Genomic DNA, 25,361 nt, shown 5'->3' on the forward strand with positions numbered 1-25,361 from the left:
ATGATCACAATAGAGTGACTTAAAGTCACATTTAACATCTCAAGTTACAAAAAAATATTGCCCTAGATACAGTTTGTCAATTTGTGTGCAAAAAGACAAGATAACAACAACGTGGCTATTCCTCAATTAACATGACAAGAGTTGGGGGATTAACAAGCTTTTTGTTTAATTTGTTGCATAGCAGGATATACAAAGCCAAAGAAAGAAGTTAAATGATTTCAAGATATGATATGAACCTGGGACACTGGAGAGGGAGAAGTGACATGCATAAAAAGAATCAAAAACACCGTCCAAACTGTCCGAAATTGCCAAAACCCGATTGAAAAAAAGTAAATACAAAAGGGTACAAAGCACCACATGAATTTATCTCTCCGTGGTGAGACGGACAGACCTTTATTGGCATCCACAAGCCCCGCCCCTGCACCGCCATAGCCCCAAGTACTTTGCCTCAGGTAATTTCACAAAAAAGAACAAAAAAAACAACAAAAAGCACCCGTGAAAGAACACGTGACGTGTCGCATCATGGACGTCAATCCCGGCGAGGTAGCGCGGTCCACGTTGAGTTCTGATGTTCTTCCAAAATGATTGGCCCATAGATATCCAATCCGGTATCATGGCGAGCCCTCCCAAGTTGAATTGATTGGATGACGCTTTTGTAATCAACAGATTTAATTATTCCGATGAATTCGGCGCTCATCGGGGAAACAAAATAAAAATCTTCGTGGCGACCATTTGAAGCTACGGAGCTAAAAAATCCATAATTTACCAAATTTGGTCGAATTGATTGGATGACACTTTTGTCAATAACAGATTTAATAATTCCGATGAATTCGGCGCTAATCGGGGAAACAGAATAAAATTATTCGTGACGACCATTCCAAGCTACGCTCTGCAAAAAAATCCATAATTACCAAATTTGGTCGAATTGATTGGATGACACTTTTGTCCATAACAGATTTAATTATTCCGATGAATTCGGCGCTCATCGGGGAAACAGAATAAAATTCTTCGTGACGACCATTCCAAGCTACGCTCTGCAAAAAATCCAAAATTTGACAAATTTGTTCAATTCTGCGAGGCTTCAAATATTTAATTCTGGAGTGTTTTGACAAACAAGGTCACCACTGCTAATTCATAAATCTTTATTTGGACATTTTTAGTCGAGGGAGAGGCAGGAAAGTGGGAAATGATTCCCAAAATGTGACCAATTTGTCAAATTTGCAACATTCTACGGCTAAAGTGGGAAATGTTTGGATGCGTTGTGAGTTGAAAGGCACAATAAATATCTGGCCGCGGGGCCAGAAAAGTCCTCAAGTACTGGTATGTACAATGCGGCTGATCGGGGTCAGCTGTCAGTTCAATAGTCACAGGATTTTGCGTCTGGCGTCTTTCTTTTATAAGAAGCAGACGGGCCCGATATCAACGCCGAATTCTTGATTGGGGCCGCCAATGTCCACGGGGGCGATATCCACAACGGGAAGTCGGGCAGTTTTCTGTGTCCTGTACTCAAACACTGTCTTGCCCCAGTTGCCGTTTGCTTGCTGCAAAAAAAAGGAAAGTTAAGATATATTTTAGTCACAGGAATGTTTCAATGATTCGTGAAAGGCATGAAACAATCATGGCGAATGTTTGTCTCCCATTAAAAGCACAATTTCTGGGTGCATTTTGTACTTAGCAATTGGATAGTTTTGCTGCTGTGTTGTTTATACGGTATAATATATGTATTTTTTTTAATTTACCATATTTTCTGGACTATAAGTAGCACTTATTTTTATAGTTTGGCTAGGCTTTTTTTGGCCCACCTGTTATTTTGCCTTTTTCTAAGGCTATAGTTAATTTTAAAACTAAAGTTATTTGATAAACTAAAGTTATTTGAAAAACTATAGTTATTTGAAAAACTATAGTTATTTGAAAAACTATAGTTATTTGAAAAACTATAGTTAATTGAAAAACTATAGTTATTTGAAAAATTTTAGTTAATTTTAAAACTATAGTTATTTGAAGAACTAGTTATTTGAAAAACTATAGTTAATTGAAAAACTATAGTTATTTGAAAAACTATAGTTGTTTGAAAAACTATAGTTATTTGAAAAACTATAGTTATTTGAAAAACTATAACTAACTATATTGATCGATGCCTATTTTGCCAGTTCTCCATTTTATTGTTGTTACACTTTTTATGTTTCTTCTTGGTTTTGGATCAAATAAATTACCCTCTACCAAAATACAATTTATACAATGCGACTTATAGATAATATCCGTTTTCTCTACATTGTGTATTTTTTGGCTGTTGCGTCTTATAATCTGAGAAATAGGGTAGTTATTGTTTTTTCCGCTCTCCACTATTTTTGGGTAGCATTGGCTTTTTGCTGACAATTTCAGATCACCCCGATTTAGTGCCTGATCAAAAACCTCTTGAATTTTTATCCTCCACTTCAATGGAAAACTTACAGTGCAGGAGTCTTCGACTACGGTGTATCTGAAGCGGTTGTTTCCCTCCGCCTTGAGCTCCAGGTCGTTGGAGGCTTTGAGGAGCACGGCCTTCTTCAGGTTGCCCGTCTTCTGGTCCTTGTAGCCCACCGAGTTCTTGCAGTGGTAGGTGATGGACTGCGACGCCTCTTTGGAAAGCAGGCGAATGAAGGTCATCTGGACTCGGAGGGCGTTTGCCGATTGGTCTTTGCTTCCATACGTGAACTGCAAACACGCGGAACAACACCATCAATCCGTGCAAGCATGTGGATTTCAATTTGATTCAGTCTTTTATGCCAATTAAATTAATGACATACCTATAAAATATCTCATTACGATCCAACCGTGAATAATGGATAAGTAGTCATTTTAAGTCTGCAATTAAAGAATCTAATCAATCAATCCTGACTTTAAAAAAAAAGCAGGATCGATGCATTTGCATTGCTAAAATATACAAAATTACCAATTAATTATAAGAATTTATCAGGTCTGAGAAAAAAAGAATGTTTCATTGCGCACAAGTTACTAGCTCTTCCTGTTTTTAATATGAGCTAATTAAACTCCTTCATAAAAACTGAAACTGAACATAAAGTTATGTAAGACTCGTTATTTTTATGGTAATTCGACACAGGCAACGTTTTTAAGACACATTGGAACGGATTCAACTGTGGCTAAAGATGCCTAACGCACGAGCTTTAAAAATGAAACACTCACCTGCGTTCCTCTGTTGATGTCAGCCCCAAACCACACAGGTTTGTTCCTGGAAGAGCTCCACCAGTTTTTGCGAGGTAGGCTTGCCGGGTTGGCAGAGATGCAAGTCTCTCCGGTCTCCAGGTTGCAGTAAACTTTGATGGCGTCCTCTGAACTACCTTGGTTGGGGTCCACCCAGTATTCTCCTGCATCACACATTACAAACCGGAGTTGAAACCAAGACTAGACCGAACCCTTATCAAGACTGAGACAAGGTTGTTGAGTATTTTAGAACTGGACCTACTTTCAAAATGTGCTTCACCCAAGACCGCAATCAAGTGTAAACTGACAGTTCTTATCATTTTGAGCCTATAACTTATATTTGCAGTCATTGTAAATAGAATCGTTCTCCACTCACCGCTCTTCTTTGAAGGGTAGCATCTCTTGAGGTCATCACAGGTTCTCGCCGGGTGCTTCCTGCTGCCGTCCGGGCTCTTCATGCTGTCGATTTGGCTGCTGAGGGCTTTCAGGGTGGCTTGCACACCAGGGTCCACGGGTATGACGGTGGAGGAGTTGCTGTTGGGGAGAGCTTCGTCCTCACTGAACTCTGGGAGTTGAGGAGGAAGATCGTCGTATTCGTGAGCCCCAAACAGATCGTCCATAGCTGCCACGGGAGGTCCTGGGGGTCCAGGAGGGCCTGTAGGTCCGGGTTCTCCTGGAGGACCCTGCGTATCAAGTCATTTTTACTTAGTCTCGATGAATAAACAGAACATGCACAAGAAAACTAAGCCATGGACTATGCCGACCAAACATCTGGTGAAAAGATGTTTACTCATTTAATGATTGGGAGATGTTGCCAAGGCAACCTCTCTTACTTTATGGTCTAATAAGACAATACCTCTGGTCCAGATTCTCCGCTGATTCCACGTGATCCTGGAGGTCCCATTGGCCCAGGCTGTCCGATGTACCCTTCTTTTCCAGGGGGCCCATGAGGACCAGGTGGCCCCTAAAATAAGATGGAAGCGCAGGTTTAAAAAAAAATATTGCTAAAATAACTAGCAATCAACAAAATCAATAATATTATGGCACACTTACTCTTGCACCGTTAGGTCCGATAATTCCAGAGGCTCCCTGTTCACCGGTTGTACCCTGAAAGGAAATACATATTCTTTCTGATTCCATTTTTCAAGATACAAATGAACTGGGTCTTATAAATAAATAGTAGGGGGACTGTGGTGCTTTTGACTCACAGGAGGTCCAGGAAGACCCTGCAAACCCGTAAATCCACGATGACCCTTCTGTCCTCTCTCTCCGTGATCACCCAAGTCGCCCTTATCTCCTCGTGGCCCTTGGGGTCCCTGCAATACAAACGTAAACCAAGTCCTGATTGTCCCCTAACTGCAGCGTCATTGCGAAATTATGATAGAATTCTAACATTTATCTTAAATCCTGTAAGAACTCACCACATGTCCTCTCTTTCCAGCGGCTCCAGGAGGGCCAACAGGTCCTCTTGAGCCCTGCAAAATAAAAGCAAATGGCTTCAGGAAGTGAATTTATCTGCCACCTCCTTTACAGCCAAACCCTTCGAGCATAAAGTCTTAGCTTCATTCATGTTCCAACAAGTCCACATTTCCAGTGTAAATCTTTTTTTGTAAACGTGTCAGGCATAGTGCAACACGAGAAAATGCAAAATCGACATGCGGACAGACTAACGATAGGCAAACAAGAAACGTGTGGCATGAAAAGAGGTCATCTTACAGCATTTCCTCGTTTTCCTGCGTCTCCAGCGACACCCACAGGACCTGCGGGACCAGGAAGTCCTTGAGGACCTGCCAAACCTTCTGGACCTAAATCCCCTCTGTCTCCCTAAAACAGGTTTGACAATCAGTTTCATGCAACTATTTAAAGCCACTTTCATCAGCTTTTGCTTTTACCCGTTGTCCAAGAACTCCCTCTTTGCCCGGTGGACCATCAGAGCCAGAAGGACCCTGAGGAACAAAGTTAACCGGTTCATCAATGGGTTGAAGTGACCGAAAACAACTGCGGACATTTGAAAAATACTAACATCAGGACCAGCATCGCCGCGTGGCCCTTTGGTGCCTGGAACGCCCACCGGTCCTGGGGGGCCTTTGTCTCCAGTTGATCCTGTGGACCCTTGCTTGCCAGGTGGTCCCTAAAAGTAAAAGCGCTGCATGTTCTAACCAGTTCACGTGGACGAATTCAATGTGTGAAAGCAATAGAAGTTAAAATGGCACTGACTCCTGGCCCTGGGAGACCCGGCATTCCCCGTTCTCCACGCAAACCTGGAAGACCCACAATGCCTCTCTGGCCTGTAGTTCCTGCTGGGCCTGGAGGGCCATCAGGACCCTTTAATGAAGTTCAAAAAAGAAATATTTAGTCAAGCGAACCTTTGTATATTAAGATCATTTTTTAACCGGGTTAAATAGTGAATTTAATATTTTCTTTTTAAAAAATGAGTGACTACAACCGTAGGGCCATCTTCTCCTGAATCTCCCTTGTCTCCTGAGGTTCCTGGAGGTCCTGGTGGTCCTCGCTCTCCTTGTCTTCCGTTGGCTCCATGGTCCCCACGGAGACCGGCAGGACCCTCTTTTCCAGGAGCTCCCAGGGGTCCGGCTTCACCAATCGGACCCTGACGGTATCATTCACAGTCACGAAGCGGGACAAACACTCAAGAAATGTTTTTTTAGATATTCTAGACATTGCATATGAGGTTTTGCACACAGCTGTGTACCCTTCATTTTCTGAGGGTCCTTCTGTAAAATATTTTACACTGATGACAACACTTACTGTTGGGCCTGGTGGACCAACTCTTCCTGCAGATCCCGGGAAACCAGTAGGCCCCTTTGAAAGAAAATTTGAGCTCATTTATTAGATAAATAAATCGTTACAGCATTAACTTTGAATTAAGGTATATTGCTTACTGAAAAACTGATTGGTTTCTCAAAAGCCACCTGATCAAAACATTTTGGTGTGATAATCAAATTCCCTTACTGGTGCACCTTGCGTTCCTCTTCCACCCTTTAATCCAGCAACACCAATAGGCCCCTGGGTAGGTGGACAAAAAAATCGTACTTTACTCCAATGCGACATATAGAATGATTTTTGATCGATTTTTTTTCATTCCAACATACTTGAGGACCGTGAGCACCAGCTAAGCCTTGAGGTCCAGGCGACCCAGCATCTCCTTTCTGGCCAGGCTCTCCAGTCTCTCCCTTAACTCCGGGTTGTCCATCAGGACCCTGTGATAAGCAGTAGACGAGGCACCGGAATTATTATAATTTGCGGCAAATGATTTATTTCGGAGCCAACGAGGACTTACGGGCGGTCCAGCGAAACCAACAGCACCGATTGGACCAGGGTCGCCTCTTGCTCCCTGGAAATGATGATCAATTTTTAAATTAGGGTCATCTGAATCCAACTACTAAGGATTTTATTTGAATCTACTCAAATGTCCAAACTCTGTTCTATAATACTCACATGCAGTCCTCGAGAACCTGCAGGTCCAGCAGGTCCTTTAGGTCCAGGTTCTCCCTAAAATAGGTGACATATTTACGTTAATTGTTCTCAATGCTTTATTTGAAAAGCACTCCTAGCCTCGAAAGAAAGAGAAAAAAAATTGAAGAACAAAATCCACCTTTTCACCACTTGGGCCTGCAGGTCCCAATGGGCCAACAGGACCAGGTGCCCCCTGAAAACACAGAGACACTAAGGTTTAACATGGTCACGTAATATTCAGTATCTTGTGAAATAAACTATAAAGTGCACAGAATATCCCGCGACACTTGTGAGGATCTGCGGTACGGAAAATGAATGAATATACAGAACATATTTTCAATCTGATTGGGAGATACTTTATAATGGTGAATAATTATGAACCAAAAAACAATCATGGGAAAGAACGCTAAGGTTTTATATGGGCCAAATCAATATCCAGACTTAGAAACAAAAGAGCGTGCATTTTACAGATTGCAATCGTGAAGAAAAGACAGATGGGAACGATAAAGTCTATTCTGGGTGGGCCTCGGAAAAAGAAGGAAATAAAAGCCGGAATTAAATGTTTTCACCTCATAAAACAAAGAAAATAAGTTCTCCGGGTATTATCAAGAGGTGTGGAGTTTTCACGTTCAGACTTCGATCGGATAAAATGCAACGGCTCACCCTTGCACCGTCATTTCCAGGTGTGCCTTCCGATCCTTTCTCGCCAAGGGATCCCTTTAAAAAAATAATAATAATATAAATTAATAAATAAAAACACATGATTGACTAGTCACCAAAGTCCTCAAATTTGATCATTTGATGTTCATTTGGGGCTTGGCATGCAATAATAAGAATAAATCCATAAATAACTTACTCTGTCACCTTTGGGCCCTGAGGGTCCATTAATACCCCTTTCCCCTGGCATTCCCTGAAGACCTGGAGGGCCCACATCACCAAGGGCACCAGGAGGACCAGGACTACCCTTCAAGAGAAATCAAAGATTGACATTTCATTGTGAAATGATGTGTAAATGCAGTTCTTTGGTTAATATTATTTTCAATAATAACAAATGTGGACTAAATCAGTTTTTTTGTTTCTCTTTTAGTACAGTTCGCTACCTTTGGCCCATCAGGACCAGGTGCTCCAGGGATTCCCTTTGGTCCTTGCAGACCAGTTGAACCCATTTCGCCTCTCTCCCCTGGAATTCCTCGCTCACCCTGTGGAAGAAGCCGCGGTTAATTTCATGATGTAACAGTGATCGAAATTCTTGAGTACGCTCCACTTACCCTGGGGCCAATTTGACCAACAGCGCCAAGTTCTCCAGGAATACCCTGAGGGGAAAAAATATCACACAGCATTCATCTCTAAAACTATTTCTATATTATTCTCTGAAATCACCAACAATGGATTGGAGCTGCATCCATTTCCAACTGTTATCATACTCACTAGGTCACCTGGTTTCCCAGATTCTCCTGGAGGACCTTGATTTCCCGGTAAACCCTGATTTAAAACAAGGAGAGAGGCCGAAAGATTACAATTACAGTCCGTTATGTTTTCAATGAGATCACAACTTGTAATATGAAAATAATACTACAACATATATTGTATACCTGGAATCCATTTACACCTGGAGGACCCTGTTCTCCTCTCTCCCCTGCAACACCCTAATAATGGAGTTAGTCCTTAAGTCAGTCATGATAATGATTTGGGCTTTATTATATAGATAATAAAAGTTCTCTTACGGATGGCCCAGGTGGACCAGCGGGGCCAACTTCCCCATCTTTGCCAGGAGGACCCTTAAGGACAAAAAAGATGGACGTCCGTCCTGTTTAAGTTGACTTCAATTGACCAAGATTATCATACAAGCAACACTCTAGTCCAGGGCTGCCCAACTCCGATTCTCGAGGACAAACTGAATAACAGGGGCCCTCGAGGACCAGCGCTGGGCCCCCCGAGTCTATCATTTCAGGTTATTTACCCTTTGACCTGCTACTCCTGCAGATCCTTGTTCGCCTGTCTTACCCGGGTCACCCTTTCAAAGGAAAGATAAATAAGTCAGACCAAAATATGCAATGAAACATTTTTTTTTTGCAAAATGGTACTTACAGCAAAACCTTTGGGGCCTGGTATTCCCATTGTTCCTGCAGGTCCTCTATTTCCAAGGGAGCCTCCGGGGCCTGGGCGGCCATCTTCTCCAGGCGCACCCTGAATGTTCAAAGCAAAGTAATAAATACCCAAACTCAACCTATTTTTACGTATGTTAGTGTCGTGTCAGAAGGCATAGATAGTTCACACTGACATACCAGTGGCCCTGGCTTTCCCTCAGCACCCTGGACTCCAGGAGTTCCAGTGAGACCCTTGGAAGAGCATTTAAAAAAATAAAAAGTAAGCAATTGAAACAATCGAGACAAATAATGGAAACTGTTGAAAAATGTTAAATGGGAAAGTTGTCAGCGTTACCCTTGCACCTGGTAGACCAGGTTCTCCTGTCCGGCCAGGGTCTCCTAAGGAGCCTTTTGGTCCTGATATACCTGATATTCCACGATCTCCTTGAGAACCCTATATCGGCAAGAACATGATACAAATGTCAATCAAATATCTTATATTAAACTCATCGAACACAAATAAAATAAAATGAAGTGTACCTTTGGTCCAGGCAGACCATCAGCACCAGGAAATCCTCGATTGCCTGGTGAACCCTATTAAGAGAAGATACAAGATATGACTTTTACCATAATATTTTTTTTAGAATGGTCATAACAGATACAGAACTAGCATATCTTCGGTTCTAGTTTTTATTACGTTACCAATACTCTTCACATTTTCACAACTTAATATTTGAGTTTTAAATCAGAGCGACCGTTTTCTGTAGTGGGTAAGGCGAGCCCTTTATTTTACGGCAACAAGTCCCAAAAATGTCAAAATTATGGCTCTAAGCATCATGATGACTCACCCGCTCGCCAAAAGGACCTGGGGGGCCCACAGTTCCAGGGTCCCCACGAGTTCCTCTTTTCCCTTCTTCACCCTGAGGTCCAAGAATTCCCTGCGATCCTGGAGGACCCTAGAAATAGGATACATGAGTGAAATAAACAACCGCCGGTAGGAACATTACATGTTCTCACTCGTGCAAGAAATTTTATCTTACAAGTTCTCCTTTGGGTCCAGCCTCTCCCTTAAATCCTGGTACACCAACATCTCCCTTTACCAAAACAAAAGCTGTCACCGGCAACATTTGCTAAAATCCAAAGCAAACCTAGAGAGCCGGCATACCAATTGTCCTTTGATACCGGGTTGCCCAGTGCTTCCCTGAGGTCCTGGGGGGCCGGCAGGTCCAAGATGGCCACCTGGACCTTGTGGACCAAGGTTTCCCTGTCACAATTTAGCTTTGTAATCAAAGTGTAACCATTGGTCAACAAGATTTCTTTAGAAAAGAGTTGTTTTGCATACCACTGGTCCTTTGGCTCCTACGCCACCATCTGTCCCCAAGGGTCCCTTTTTGGGAGAGCAATGTATCATTTTACAACGGAATAGCGGCAAAATATGTTGTATGATGTGATTAATGTTTAAAATACAGTAATAATTACCCTTAGGCCAACTGGTCCGGATCTACCCAAATGTCCCGTCTCTCCTCGTTGTCCCTGAGGACCCTCGGGACCACGGACACCAGTGGGGCCAGGTTGTCCCTGTGATGCAGAAGTAAAGATGTAATTCAAGTGGGGAAAGCCAATCAGGTGCGTAGAAATGGAAAGGAGTTTGCAAATGTAACTTCTTTGTAAAGCATTATTAGAATCTCCTTGACTATTGAATTTCGAAGAATCTTTGATTATACTTGCCTTCATGCCAGGTGACCCCGGATATCCGGGAGGGCCACTGAGACCAAGGGGACCCTGGAGACCAATACAATTAATGATTTAATGTGATATTTTGGGCACTGTGAACATGCTAATGATAAAAATCACAATATTACAGTTCTATTGTGATCAACTACATATGCAGAAATATCAATGTACAATAATTTATATATATATATATATATATATATATATATATATATATATATATATATATATATATATATATATATATATATATACAGTTTGACTGCTTTTGTAAAATTGAAATAGTGACTCACCAATGGCCCTGGTTTTCCAAGATTGCCAGGCGTACCACGCTTACCCTAAAAAAAAACATGTCTTCGAATCATATTATTTCACGGCCTCCAACTTTTTAAAGTTATCATGACATTAAAACATTTCATCGCAAGATTTTGAGCCATACCGCTGCACCACTGGGTCCAGAGCGTCCCCTTTCCCCCGGCATCCCAGCAGGACCCTACGAACAAAGAATGTGATGAGTTACAGCAGTCCTCCAAACCAGGATGTGAAGGTCAGCCAGAAAGTTACTCGCATAAAATGTAAAACTAAGAATATCACTGCAACTTTTGCTTAGAAAAACACAAATTGCCCAATCTATTGTCAGAAAAAGTGTGACTAGCGCCAGAAGAGATGATGATTACCATAGGTCCAATTCCTCCCATTTGACCAGGTGGGCCTGTAGCACCCTGATGAAAAATGACAAAAACATTTATTTAAGGCTCCCTGCTACTTTTTGATAAAGTCTATAAAATAAACCCAATATTTTACCTTGGATCCAACAGCTCCGTGTTCACCCTTTTGCCCGAGTAGTCCCCCATGCCCCTACAAAAATGAAACATAGCGTTACCATATGAACTTGTGGTTAGATATGTTAACAGGTTTTGCAAGCCCATCCACTTACTCGATGACCTTTCATTCCAGGAGGTCCGGGTGTTCCCGGAAATCCTCTTGCTCCCTGTAATACCAGTCGTGGTTCTCCGTTATAGATCGACGTTACGCTCGAAGAATCCGTGAAATGCAGATGAACGAAACAGGAAAAGTGATCTTACTTGCGATCCCGGGAATCCAGCCTCTCCAGCATTTCCCGACTTTCCCGGTTCACCCTACGGGAGGACGGATAATTAAGCATTGCCTGACAACACAATCATTTTCAGAGGACCCGGTTTACGCACATCTTCTCCTGCTTTCCCTGCAGGGCCCTCGGGTCCTCTTTGCCCAGGCGGACCCTGAGGAAGAAAAAAACACAGTTCCCTTCTTAACATCTCTATCATCCTCTCTCATACAAGTCACTTTCATTTTGACTGTATGTCATTTATATATCCTTTTTTGTGCCTATTTATTATGTGTGCACTTTAAATCTCATTGTATTTGTTTCATGTCAATACAAGCGTTCAATTCAAGTCAATTCAAAATATAAAAGGATGCTTGCCATACCATATGCCCTGGCTCGCCAACTTCTCCAGGAGGTCCTTGTGTTCCAGATTGACCCTTTCACATGGAGAAAAAAAAAATTAAAGCTGCAAGCACTTTTTCCGAGAAAAAGCTGGAAAGGATCACTAAATGCGGACACCATTTATATCATTTTATATCGGACACACTACTAGCATTTGGTCGTGATTGTGAAGTAGGTGCTTGGAAAAGGAAAAGATCAGCAACTTTACCCGAATGGCAAATGGCTCATCCGGCGTTGAATGCTAAGCATTTGAGACTATGGACTTGTGTCATGTGTTCTGTCTTGATAAATATATCCAGCAAACGTTGGTCCAAAATTGGTCTCGTGAAAATATTTTCGCGCTAAAGACTGCGGTCTTAAATACAGATAAATAGACTACAGAAAGTTGGTCGTTATTAGGGACTTACAGGGGAACCAGTTGGCCCAGGTGGTCCTCTTGCTCCAGATTCACCCTAAAGCAAACAATCCAAAAACCATGGAATGAAAACATAAAAGGGTTGTCGTGTATAAACAACAGACCCATTGTTGGGGAGAAAACACAAAAAAAGCTTTTAATTTTTCAACAAGCCTCAATGTTGTGTTGACCTCTTACCCTTGTGCCACTTAACATGCTCTGGGGGGCATTTTTCCCTGCCAGCACTCCAGCCATCTGCGAGCCGAGACCCTGCATTGGAATGGCATGGTTAACAGAGGAACTTGACTTTGTTTTCAACATTGAATTGTTAAAGGATACAAGAAAATGACTCTAAAATGATTCTCCGTTTTGGTTAACGTTGGATAAAACCTTGGGTAGTGCTTACGACTTACTCCTGGGTGAGTTGGGTGTCCTGGAGGTCCAGGTTCACCAGGCTGACCTGGAATTCCTGGCTCTCCATCAAAACCTGGAGAACCTCGCAGCCCCTAAAAAAGACAAATAAACCTTTTGTTCTCAAACTTTTAAGATCTCTTAAATTGTAGTATTAGTGTCTGTGATGGCAACCAGAATGTTCCCTAACTTCTGCCACTTACGGGCCTTCCTTTGTTTCCTCTGTGTCCTCTGTCTCCTGGGAAACCGGGTGGTCCCTATAAACGATGTAAAGCGGATCATACAGTGTGATCAAACAACCCAAATTGTAGGCAAAATAAAATGTTAATCTGGAACTTTTGGCCAAGAATATGGATGAAGAAAGGTGCTCACCATAGGTCCAGGACGACCGGGAATTCCAGTCACCTGCAAATACATTTAGTTCCATCAAATGTATTGGTTTTTGGCCTACTGATTCGGAACGTTGATCAAATAATATACTCACAAGTGGGACATCACCAGGCTCTCCTTTCTCGCCCTGGATTTACAAATAAAAGACGTTAAATCTATCCGACCATGAAGTACTAAAACTAGTATAAATAATATTGCCTACCTGGTAAATCCTGCCCCCACCTACAAAAAAATCAATAGTTTTCCATAAATGCATTGATCAAATACACATGACAAAAATGACATTTAAGAGTTCACTTCTATGTGACTTTTTTTGTACCATTAAGTAACAACCCAAGCAAAAATGAATTTTCGTCCAGATGTAATACTTGGACATATTTCCTAGCCATCAGTTGTAAAAATTTAAATAGGTCTTGTGCGCCATTTCATGCAAGAAATGTGCTTAACGTGCTTGACTTGAATTTGTTTTTGATGATGATTTCCCAGAGGAATGGGATTGCTTACCATAAGTGTCCCCGCCGCCGCCGCCACCGCCACCGGAGGTTCCGCTCTGACAAATAGGGCAGCACTCTCCTTCGGGGATGAACATCTTCTCGCAGTGGGTCAGCTCTTCGCACTGGATGCTGTCGCAGAGGACCTGGCCGTTGTCGCAGACGCAAAGTCGGCACGGCTCCGGCTTCCAGATGTCCTTGTTCGGGTAGATTTGACCATCTGCTTTGCAGCTGCCATCGTCTCCTGCGAAAACACAGGTTTTATCAAAAACTGTCTCAAACATCTGAAAAAAGTCTGAAACACTTATCCTCACTAAAGGTGATTCTCATGTTGAGTTGTTCTTTTTGAATTAGTACCATCGTGCATCTTTATTGATTCATTTTTTGGCATCTTCTTACCTTAATAGAGAATAAAATGCACAATTTCCGCAAGGTAGTTTAATGCTACGAAATCAGGAACAAGAGCAAAAAAAAAGTTCTGGAAAATATGATGCTTTGTCAGACATGACACAATTTCCTTGTGGGCCTTCATCTTTGAACTGAATTAATCGGAGAAGACTAAAACCTGCTGAAGCGTTTAGGAATTCACAAATAAAACAGGAAAAGAAAACATTTATTTTTCCAATTGAAATCAATATGAATGCAATTGCACGCACCATTTCTCAAAGTAAAACAAGTTTGTGCTGACAGTGTAAAATTACACACACTATTTGGGTAAGTCAGCAGCAACAGTGAAAAATATGAGTAAATCATTTTTTTTTGACTGAGTACAAAATATGTTAGAAAACCTTGTCACTATTGATTTTTTTTCCACCTAAACAGCAGAGGGCAGCAGGTAAAACAATGCAAAATATAAGCCGTAGCTTGTTCGAATTCGCAAAGAAACAAACCATTACCAAAGTCATATCCGTTGAAATAAGTCTTAGAGGAATAAATCAACGCTAAAATGAATATAAAATAGAATACGACGTTTCAAATCCAAGAAATTGCAGGAGCAAACAAACCCTCTGCGGTCCAAAACTTCCAATACTCTGACTAGATACTATAAGGCAGGTCAAATTGACCCAACAACAAAAAATAACGCTGTGGAAAAATAAGTATAATTAAAAAGAAATGTACTAGAATAGACTTAATGGGATTTTGAGTTAAATTTTCCAAGTACATTATTGCATGATTACTATAGAACAGGATTGTCCAAACTATTCTACAAAGTCCGTTTACATGACGTAGTATTTGAGACCTTCACCCACGACCGGTTTGGACACCTAAGTTGTCGGATGTTTGCCTCTAATTACGTTCCGAGGTTCAAAGTGCAGGAAAGGTCACCGAGGAATGCGGAAATCCCTCTTAAAACAAGTCACATTTTCTCTCTCAATTCCCTTAAATTTGTTGTTAATATACAGTACATTCCCACCGATGTTTACCTTATTTAAAGAATGTAAAAAAAAAACAACCACAACCAAAACATAACCAAACAAACAAAAATATTTCTCCTGAAGTCGGTATGAAACCCTCATAAACGCTTCCCTTGCAATCTCATTAAAACTCATGGACGAGATGTCTAACCACAACGCGTTTTTCCCGTCGACTTTGTCAGATATTCTGAGTATTCCAGAACATTTGCGACTTCATGGAATATCCGCGTGGTTTTCGGTGGGGTCTCAGAATGAAAAGTCTGGACTATTGAGACGTTGGCTCTCCCCCCTCGGAGCGTCCCGCACTTTTCCGTAAACGTATAAAGCCGGCTTACTAATGACAAAGAAGAAAAGCCATCCTCCTTCCTATGTGTCAGCATGATGTGTATTTTCCAGCAGGCACTCAGTCAGTTCACAGAGAAGCCATTTTTTCTTCTCCGGGACGGTTGAACAAAACAGGCGTTTGCAGCATTTCGACGTGACGGAGCTATTATTTACGCCCAGAAAATGAAGAGGTCAAAACCTTTGTGAAGAAGAAAACGATTTTTTTTGAAAAAACTAGGATATAGTACAGTACGCACATGAGTAAAGGCCTTTTTCATTTTTAGTGCCTGACTATGAAATTCTGCAAAACACAGAATCTTTGTTAAATGATGGAAAAGAGGATGTCATAGACAGCAAACCATTTTTTTTAAATAATCCGCCTGCCATGCGTCAGGTTGATTCTTTTGATCATTTTAAGGAAAAGTGGATTGAAATTAATTCTATTAGTGAATTAAACATGGTGTCCAAATTTTAATCTCAGAGGGCCGCTAACTAATTTTAAAAAAATTTAAAGTTGAAATCCTGCTTTTATTTGTTAAATAGACTATCGGAATCAGGTTAAAATGACATTGACGACAATTGACGTCCAATCCATTTTGCCTGGAAGTGACCGTTCCATTGCGAATGTGATTGGACGTCCATCGCCGTCAATGCTTGACCAATTCTGTGTCAACTGATGAAAATAGTCGGAGCGGTTGTTTTTTTTTCCTTCTAACTTTCCTAAGAGTAAGTGAGTTTTTGATTGGTCACGGACCCCGATGCTCAAATGGAAAGACAAACAAAACCGTGCAACAAAAGGCACCTAAAAAAAAAATCAGTCCACGGATTGTCTCCGTTGCAACTTGGTTGCGGCCAGACAAACTTTCCCTGACAAATCCCGGTGGAAAATGTGGAGAACACAGCGTGATTCCGATGACTTACAGCCGCTTCCTGCTTTTAAAAACCTTGGGTGTCACCACCACGCGTAAATCTTTCCTTTCACGGGGACCAGAACGCTTCGCGAAGGCCTTCATTCCAGACTAAGCCTCAGATCCACCAACGGTCAAAACTAGATCGGAGCCAATTGTTGGTGCATTGTCTTAAAGTCAATTTTTTTAAAATCTCCTATTTGTTTAGGTACGTAATGCCGCTTGGATTTGCTGAATTACCGTTTGTGGATGAGGCTTAAAAGCTACGGGATGACTTGAGTTAGAACACGCGCTTCTCCTCAGCTTTTCCAAACAAAAGCTCAGGAAAGTTGGAATGATGGACTGCTTGCACGTCCAACCTTCTCCAAAATATCAAATTCTTATGAAATCTCTAAATATAGTTGGCCTCTATCTGCTTGCTTGCGCAGAAACTTGACAAGATTTGCAAAATGCACCAAAAATATCGAAAACTTTGTTACTTAAAGAAAGCCTGGTCCAAAAAAAAACTTCAATATTCTCCATCATATCTTTTTCATCCTTGTTTCAGTTAAAAATATCTATTTGTATGGCATCACTTGCACACAAAAATGGATTAAAATGTAACAAATGACTCACGAGGAGAGCAATATGGACAGAAGAGTAATGTTTATCAACTGTTGGTGTTAATTTCATAATTTTGGGGGATATTACAACCAATATGGCAGCTATTTGTCACCATGTTACACTTAGCTTCAGTTAACCTAGTGTTTGATTTTGTTTTAATTAGATAGTAGTTATGTTGGTTATTAAACATACACATTGTAGATGAAAAATGGGTGTGTTTATGACGCAAGAAAAATAAATTTTGGTCAGTATCACATACAAAAAATATAACAATGCCACACTTGAAATGTCTAACAAAGTAAAAATATGAATGTACTATGTTTCACTTTGACTCCCAACAACCAGAAGAAACCATTTTCTTTGCAAAAATCTGCATTTTACTTCTTTATTCAAATCCTCACCCCCCCAAAAATCTCCTTTTCCCTGTCAAAACACATAACAGGCCTTTTTTGGGTAACCTTTTCATCCCCTTTTCATTCCTTCTTTTATTTTCCATAAGGATGTATTTCACCGCTCATTTTCACTGGCTGTTTCTGTCTCCATTTTGTTATTCTTACAGTATAGCGCTGAGAAAGAAATGCAGCTGCTGGGATTTGCTGCTACGCAGTGCGTCCAATGTACCCCGGCCTCACCCCCAGGCCAGGAATGTTCTCTACGAGGACTAATCGTCTGGAAGTATGGGATTTAGAGCACATTTGCATGCTGCATTTTCAATTTCAAAAGTATTTCTTCAACAAAACTCCATATTGACTGAAAAACACACCGTATTATCCGGACTATAAGTCGCACAGGGCTTAGAATACTCAATGAAGAGGAAATAAAACAAGATATGAGCCCCATTGTAGTATAAATTGTATTTTTGGGAGGGCAATTTCTTACTTGATCAGAAACCAAGAACAAAGGTATTTAAAGTAACAATAGTAAAATGGAGAACAGCCTAGATTTATTACGTTCTCCACTTGATGCTTAGCATAGCTTGCATTTTTTTAGTCAATGTAAATGATTATAGATGATGGCACTTAGACTAGGAAACACTTTTGTGCTTTCAGATGTGTGATTAATTTGTTCACCTACAACTCATAACGCGCATACATGAATATGTCCTTTATTAAATAAATCAAATTGGTAGAATCTACTATTTTAAATCATTTCCAGCCAAAGAAATGGCAATGTCATTAATCTATTCCACACTATTGTGAAAAAAAATCAATTTATAATTAGTTGACATTTTTACTTCAATTCACTGTACATCGAGCTCCTCCTTTTTTCACTGAACATCGAGTTCCTCCTTTTAGCCACATGGCGGCAGTATAATTCCCGCATAGGGGCTTCTAAAACAAGGAGTTTCACAACCGAATCAGCAAAATGTGTCATTATTTTGAAAATAAAATATATTCAATCGTGATAACTGTCATTTTGTCTGTCCTCGTGTTGCGGCACCGTTTGTGTTTAAATATTTTTTATTAGTTTTTCATTATTAGTACCATTAGTAAGCTGTAATCTATCTAACTGGGGCTTGGGTACTTTTGAGACACACTTCTTGTGAGGAAAAAAAATAAAAATACAGAGTATACGTCCTGAAAATGAATAAATATGCATTTTTAAAGGTTTCCTTGCAAGTCCGTTTTAGTTCTAATAGATTCTGCCGCCTACAATTTGGTATGCAGCAGTGTTTGAATTCATCCAATGAAGTCATGGCGTGTACGACGCTTAGGAATCATCATCCACACACATTCCCAAAGGTCATTGGTCCGACACAATGTGAGAGCCCATTGTTCGGGAACATTAACTCGGACAGCGTAGACATGCATCGTGGTCAAATAATGCGCCCCTTCTTTTTAATAAAGAGCATCTTCACACCAAAATGTATTCTGACATTCCGGGGTACAATCCAAAAGATATTTATGTATGCGGAACATTCTTTTTGGATTCACGCAAAGGTTAGCTTCATCATTTTGGTCGGTGACATTTCAAGAAATGATATATTGCTTCATATGCTTACAATGAATCTTATAATCAAAACTCAATGAAAATCTGCACTTTGCACGGATGTCAGCCTGGGTATACATTATGTTGTAGGTTGTGTTGTTTTTGTGTTTGGTTTTATTCTGCAGGTGCCTGGAGCTGTGGCAACACAGCTGTGACGACTTCCCACTCATCTCTCCTCCAATCAAGGTCCACATCCTGCCCTTATTTAAACCTTCCTATTTTGCAGTTCTGGGCTCGACTGTATGGCATGCAGGTGCTAAGGCAGTGGGGTCCTTACTTGCTTTAAAAGGCACTAATTGTCTAAAGTTAAGTAAGTTTTGTGTGCCCCAGCTTCACCTGATTTGTGAGTACGATATTCATTGTTATTTTGAGTACTGATGTTGATAAAGTTAATTATTTGAACAACCGAACAAATAAAATTGCTAACCTACAAACGAATCCAAGAAGTAAACCCTCAACTATTAATAAATGCACTTCCGAATGAACAAACTTACTGATTTATGATTGTCCTACCAAACATGCTTTCGCCAAATGAATATGAATAATATTCCTTAAAAAATATAGTGTTGAAAATTTTGACATCACGGTAAAGCAAAAAGGGGCATTGTTTATTGTATTATATTAAAACTAGAATTAAAGTATGTTGATGCTTTCAGGCAGTGGGAATGGTATGCCATCTCCCACTTGTGGTAGACGATAGAATTACAGCCTGTGGGCAGTTCAGTTGTATTTAACTTTTAGTGTTTAATTCGGTGTCATTAGGACTTTTTGGGATGAACCACAAAACACGGTAATATTGGCTCAGTCTGCATTCAAATATTTCCATTTCAAAAATGATCTCTCCTGCCATTACACAGCAGACATCTATCTATGTTTTAGAATTGGACAGTCGTCATGCCAATAACCTTGCAAAGATGTCAGTCCGAAACGGGGGAATCCTCCTTCTGAAAGTCATCCCAACGACTTTTACACATGTTGCCGCGGCGTACGCGAACATCTGTAATATTACGTTACGAGTAAGACAAAAAGGCAACTTCTGTAAACTGTAACTTTTTATCGATTCCGTCGTGAAATATGAAACTGCAACGTGTGGCCCAATTCAATTTACCCATCTGATTCAGCTTGGGATCTTTGTTGCAAAAAATACGCAGATTGCGAGAAGAGTAGAAGTTTATTTCCGTCCCTTGCCAGCCTGCACGTTGAAATGGTCTTATTTACAATAACTAGTTTTATTTAACCTTTATTTCACCAGATAAAACCCATTGAGACCAGAATCTGCCCTAGCCAGTCCAGCATGCAGTTTTTGGATTAGACTCAGAAGCCAGACAAAACCCACGCAACCTTAGGAAGAACATGCAAACTCCATATAGGACGACCCACCTGGATTCGAACCCAAAACCCCAGAACTGCGAGGCCGACGCGTTCACCACTCATCCACCGTGCCACCAAACTGGCGGTTTAATGGAGCAAATCGCAATTGTTGACGTTTTCATTTTGGATTGTACACCAATAAATATATGATTTTACGGTTTAACCTCTTTCGCCATATCCAAACGGAAGCAAAACCCACGGACCGCACGCACGGCAAACCCTCAGCGGCCACCAACAGGCGTGACGGGGGATCGTTCTCGTCGGCGGCGGCAAACGCAACCTCGCTACAACGTAAAATTTTGGTCGAGCCCAACCTGCAATTATGGCCTTCACTCACTATTTTGCGGCGTTTAGCAAAGTGAGCATGACGTTTTCGGGGACTAACAGTGGATATTATCGCACTTGTAACAAGTACCTTCGGCGTTTCAACGTTTACGTAGAGATTATTTGGAATAACATTTCCAAAAAGACATCTTCCAAGGCTTTATTTCCCACAAAAAAAGAATTATAGCGGTGAAAAAGAAGTGTCGTCTTTTTGCTAAATCATTAAAGGCTTCCTCGGGTGGAGCTTTACGTCTTGTGAAATTGAAAGGTTAAACGCAATTAGAGTGGCGTTTGAAATCATCACCCGGGGTGATGGAGAACACGCGCCGGGGGAGTGCAGGATTACAGATGAAGCCGTGGAGGATCAACTCCAGAGGGGTAAAGTCCTCCAGGTGACCTGGGCAACCAGAGCCAGCTGGAAAAACAACCGTTATGAGGGCAAACGTCTGGCTTTTAAATACACTGATGCACCTTTTCGATCAAATCAAAATGAAAAAAAAATGACGAGAGTTTTAGATCACATTTGTGATCGGCAAATTCACGGTTGTTACCTTTTAAGTAAAAAAAATACTAATTTTGTCTACATCATAGATTTGATGCCATAATTTGTGTGTTATTGCATCGTTTTATTGCTAATTTGTCCCACAATTTTGCATTTTCACAGCCATGTTCTCTGCAATTTGCTTTTTTTTTTTTAAATTAAGCCATGGGTAAATTAAAATATTTGGATGAACCTCCATGGACAATCTTTATAATATTGCAAATTGTCGGGGAAGCAAAAATGGAAACCAATTTGGCTCCAGCACCCCCCGCCACCCTTGTGAAGATGAGCAGTAATTAAAATGAATGAATGAATGTACCAATTTAGGGACAAAATAAATGAATGCAGCCTATTCATTTCATAAATCTTATGAAGCCCTTATCCATTTATTCATTCATTCATATTCCGTTCCGCTTATCCTCATCAGGTCCGCAGGGGTGCCAGAGCCAACTTTGGACAGTAGGCAGGCTACACTCTAAATTGGTTTCCAGCCACTTCTTCCATTTGATGAGGCGCAGCCATTATAGGCTTTACGGTTTTCACAAGATTACATGTGAAAATCTATGCAAGTCACATTACAGCTCATAACTTTGATGGGAAAAGTTAGAGCTTAACTTTAAAATGTCAATCGGTGAAAGTGTTCAAGTGACAACGGTGCGGTTCTGTGTTAGCATAAAAAACAAATGCTAAACGTGACTGAATTACAGACTATTGCTTGAGACCTTTTCTAAAACTGAAGCATCCATTGTATGTCACATCCTCTAAAACAGGGTTTAGTTAAAAACAAAGAGCCAAAAATAGTAGCGTCAAAGACCCACACTTTACGTCAAAAGCAGCATTAAAAAAATCCAACCTGCCAAATCATTTTTTAAACCTAATTCATGATTTGTTTGACAAATTGGAGTGTGTTTTAAGAGAGAATAAAATTTTGCGAAACATCAACTGAGGCAAAGAGCCTCGGTCTATACAAAATATGATAGGTATTCATGTAGGCCGGGAGCCGCATGCGGCTCGAGAGCCACGCATCTGCCACCCCCGCTCTAAAATGTACAGGATGCGCAACATGGCACCAGCACGCCCGTCACCCCCGAGCTGAAATCCTCCCGTCCAAGCGCTCTTTCCGCCTATCTCGACATTCTGTAATATTTTCCAAATAGGGCCAACGAACGCCATGACTTTTCACATCTGGAAAGCATCCCCCCTTTCCTCCCCCTCCATTTGCTGACGCCAATCATTTCATTTCTAAGGTCGTTCCCACCAAAGCGTCGTCCTGACGTCCTAACGCTGGTCGCTCACGTGTAGCCGAGCGACCGTTCGCGCATTAGGTAACGAGTGGAACATCATCCCTTTGAAAGGGAGACTTTAACGTGAACCTTTGCAACGAGACCCCCTTAACGGGGGAAGGAAAAGAAGTGTGTCATGGAGTCATAGCTGAAAAATGCAGCATGTGGTTTTAATCGAGGACGTCTGCGGACTTGCTTGAGTTCTCCCGTTTGGACGGAATTGCGGCTGAAAAACAGCCCGTTGGTTACGGCGTCGCCGATGTGGCGAAAACGAATGGAAACTATTTGGAGATCTCAGTCAGCTCGTGTAGATTTGGAAAAAGCAAATTTGGGTTTTCAGACCCTTTCATTTGGTTGAAAAGGATTTTTATTGAGATGGCTTTCAAAAGCAATTGATTTTAGGCCTTGCCAAAGAAGGCTTTTCCCTAAGATTTCTTCTTTATTACACTTGATTAGTATAAAACCACTACCGATTGTGTAAAGATAATATACAAATGTTTTGACTTGGTTTCAACCTATGAAGAATCCCAGTTGTCCTTAACGTTGATCCCTACTTAGTTGACATTTTATCAATAAAACGTCCACATCTTTCAAGCGCCATCTTCACATGCGCTTGTATTAGTGGTATCTGTTGTCATTTTTTACCCAAATCCAGTCTCATGAGATATTTACTCAACTTTAAAGATCAGCCAGTTCTCACAAGTGTTGTCCTTGATTCCTAAATATGCGAACTTCATACAGCCATCCCTTTCAACCATTTAAGCAATTGATTATTTTGCCCTTTTTATTGTATGGAAATTGAGAAAGAACGTTCCACATACTGTCAGTTTCCAAATCAAACTTGCATTTGTGAAAAATGGCTGCTAAATATAATGAACAAATACTCTGGCCCCTTCAAAACAGATCAGAACTCAAGTGAATTTGATTTCCTTTTTGATTCCAAGGCACGAAGAACCCAACATTTTGGAGAACGCTTGATCTATGCCATTTCCTCCAATGAGTCTCAATTGGGACTAAATCCCCCCCCCCCCCCCCCATCCCCTCAATTCGGTCACGTGTGCACAAATCATCCACACATGTGCCAACATATGACTTCCATCCAGCGCTAAGCATGGTGTGAGCCTTCAAAGCATCTTTCTCAAATCCCAACAGGTTCCTTCCTCACAAATCTTTCCAGTAGACTCGTTGCCCTCCAAGCCACTTTTTTGCTGACATTTCTGTCAAAAAAAAGTACATTTGGAAAGACCACATGTCAGCTTGCAGCTATGCGGCAACCAACCGCATCACACTTTTCCATCGCAAAAGTCCCACCGCGTTTAGTCATGATTTCTTCACTGCATATTTAATGTATTGGGCCCGTTTCCATCTAAAATGAAGTAGCCACACTACAAAGAAGCAGCAAAAGAGTATTCTCTGAATTCAGAAAGGTGAAACAAAGAAGACAAGTGACATTTTAACAGTTTTGGCAGCAAACCGAGGACTTCAAAGTCCTGGTGAACAAGTCAGGACAGAAACGGGTTAAAAAATAAATAAATAAAAGAAAGCAACCACACAGGCTGGCTATAATTCACTCTAATGTTCTTTCTGAACATTTTAACTCTGAAAACTGTCAAGATATTCAAATATTCCATGTATATGTCCATTAAATTAGTAAAAACTGTCATTTCTGGACCTCATCTTTGACAATGAAATATCTCTTCTTTGGCAAATATATAACGAAATGTCTTTAATTGTTTCACCATTATCTTGGCACGGGTCAAATTGACCTAGAAGCATTACCACCACAAAAATTCAAATTCCCGACATTTCGATTTATAGCCTTATAACACAAGGGGGCGCTTTCCTTTACATCCCTAACCAAATTCAAACAAACTTCATATACTTATTTAACCCGTGTAAACATAACATCAAGTCTCATTAACCCTGCGCAGAAGCCCTGTGTGCAAAAAAAATCAAGCCATGACATCATCAACGTGCGACAGCACATTTTCAGAGGAAGCGCAGGTCAACTAAAACAAGACCGCTCAGGTGTTCCACCTCCTCCAATTGGCAGCTGTAGACTTTAGCCGCCTCCCTCGGTCTTCACGGGCCTTCCCGTGAGTCTGAACTCCCCCCCCTTGCGTCCCTCCCTCCCCCGTCCACTCCCCTCCATCTTCAAGTCCCTTCACATCTGCCCCAAATTAACATAGCAGCGAGTCCATGTTCCCCCTCTCCGACGCCTGAGCAATGAAATTATCTTTGCAGATGTACAATGCGTCCCAACAGTGGGTGAGTTGCGGTAACGCATAATAAATCTTTCCAGTCACGGGAAACCGCCAAGGTACTTGTTTTACCTCCTTTGCACTTTTTTTTTAGTCAATGACATCACTGACAATCAATGAAATTGAACATCTCGAAAATTCACCCCTATTTTTTTCTCAAAATCATCACATGACCTCCATGCCTTTAAAACTACCATAAAAATCCCTTTTTTAAATGAAAACAAGCAGTCTACAGATCAACCAAACACGGCAATCGGGAGTTCAAATAATCCGCAAACAACGACGGGGGTGCCGGAGCTCACTTACCATCATCCTGGCATGTCACAATCAAAACCTGAGCGATGGAGAGCGCCAAAAAAAGGAAAGTCCTTAAATGCACAAAGTCCATCATGTCTAGAAGAAGGACATGAACGTCCCTGGTGAGGCAAAAAAGGGGGAAAGGGATTTTTTAAAAAAGGGAGGGGAAAAAGATTGGGTTATCAGTGCATGAATACCAAAGAGCGTCTTCTTACTTTTCTTGTAAGCAGCGAGCAGACCCAGCCCAGACTGCGTGCGTGCTTTTTTTTTCTGGGTGTACTTACAGCTTTAAATGAGAAGAATGCTGGCCAGCCTAATTTTCCTCCCCCTTTTGTCAGCCCTCTCCCATCCATCCCTCTCGCAGTGGTTGTGAA

General features: G+C 41.1%; 1 protein-coding gene across 1 annotated transcript; it reads right to left on the bottom strand.

The window, feature by feature from the left end:
* Positions 1–1,165: 1,165 nt before the first annotated feature.
* col5a2a (collagen, type V, alpha 2a) lies at positions 1,166–25,155 on the bottom strand. The gene is made up of 54 exons (XM_077617492.1): positions 24,997–25,155; positions 13,685–13,915; positions 13,383–13,402; positions 13,275–13,307; positions 13,163–13,195; positions 12,994–13,047; positions 12,793–12,885; positions 12,578–12,649; positions 12,393–12,437; positions 11,967–12,020; positions 11,705–11,758; positions 11,582–11,635; positions 11,434–11,487; positions 11,301–11,354; positions 11,174–11,218; positions 10,936–10,989; positions 10,790–10,834; positions 10,491–10,544; positions 10,242–10,340; positions 10,105–10,149; positions 9,928–10,026; positions 9,803–9,856; positions 9,611–9,718; positions 9,303–9,356; positions 9,118–9,216; positions 8,961–9,014; positions 8,764–8,862; positions 8,636–8,689; positions 8,400–8,453; positions 8,268–8,321; positions 8,104–8,157; positions 7,944–7,988; positions 7,776–7,874; positions 7,532–7,639; positions 7,339–7,392; positions 6,815–6,868; positions 6,658–6,711; positions 6,500–6,553; positions 6,312–6,419; positions 6,172–6,225; positions 5,968–6,021; positions 5,648–5,809; positions 5,419–5,526; positions 5,225–5,332; positions 5,094–5,147; positions 4,918–5,025; positions 4,623–4,676; positions 4,410–4,517; positions 4,255–4,308; positions 4,058–4,165; positions 3,578–3,884; positions 3,184–3,365; positions 2,452–2,694; positions 1,166–1,541 (listed from the first exon to the last, which is right to left on the bottom strand). Exons 1-54 carry the CDS (start codon positions 25,079–25,081, stop codon positions 1,395–1,397), a joined length of 4,488 nt encoding a protein of 1,495 aa, XP_077473618.1. The 5' UTR covers positions 25,082–25,155; the 3' UTR covers positions 1,166–1,394.
* Between the last annotated feature and the right edge of the window lie 206 nt (positions 25,156–25,361).

The sequence above is a fragment of the Stigmatopora argus genome, chromosome 13 (assembly GCF_051989625.1).
Source record: "Stigmatopora argus isolate UIUO_Sarg chromosome 13, RoL_Sarg_1.0, whole genome shotgun sequence".
NCBI lineage: Eukaryota > Metazoa > Chordata > Actinopteri > Syngnathiformes > Syngnathidae > Stigmatopora > Stigmatopora argus.

Coding starts and splice junctions, on each gene's coding strand:
- col5a2a (XM_077617492.1), bottom strand. CDS start 25,081: ATGATGGACTTTGTGCATTTAAGGACTTTCCTTTTTTTGGCGCTCTCC. Junction 10,150..10,241: donor CCGGACCAGTTGGCCTAAGG/GTAATTATTACT, acceptor TCTCCCAAAAAG/GGACCCTTGGGGACAGATGG. Junction 5,148..5,224: donor GCGGCGATGCTGGTCCTGAT/GTTAGTATTTTT, acceptor TTTGTTCCTCAG/GGTCCTTCTGGCTCTGATGG.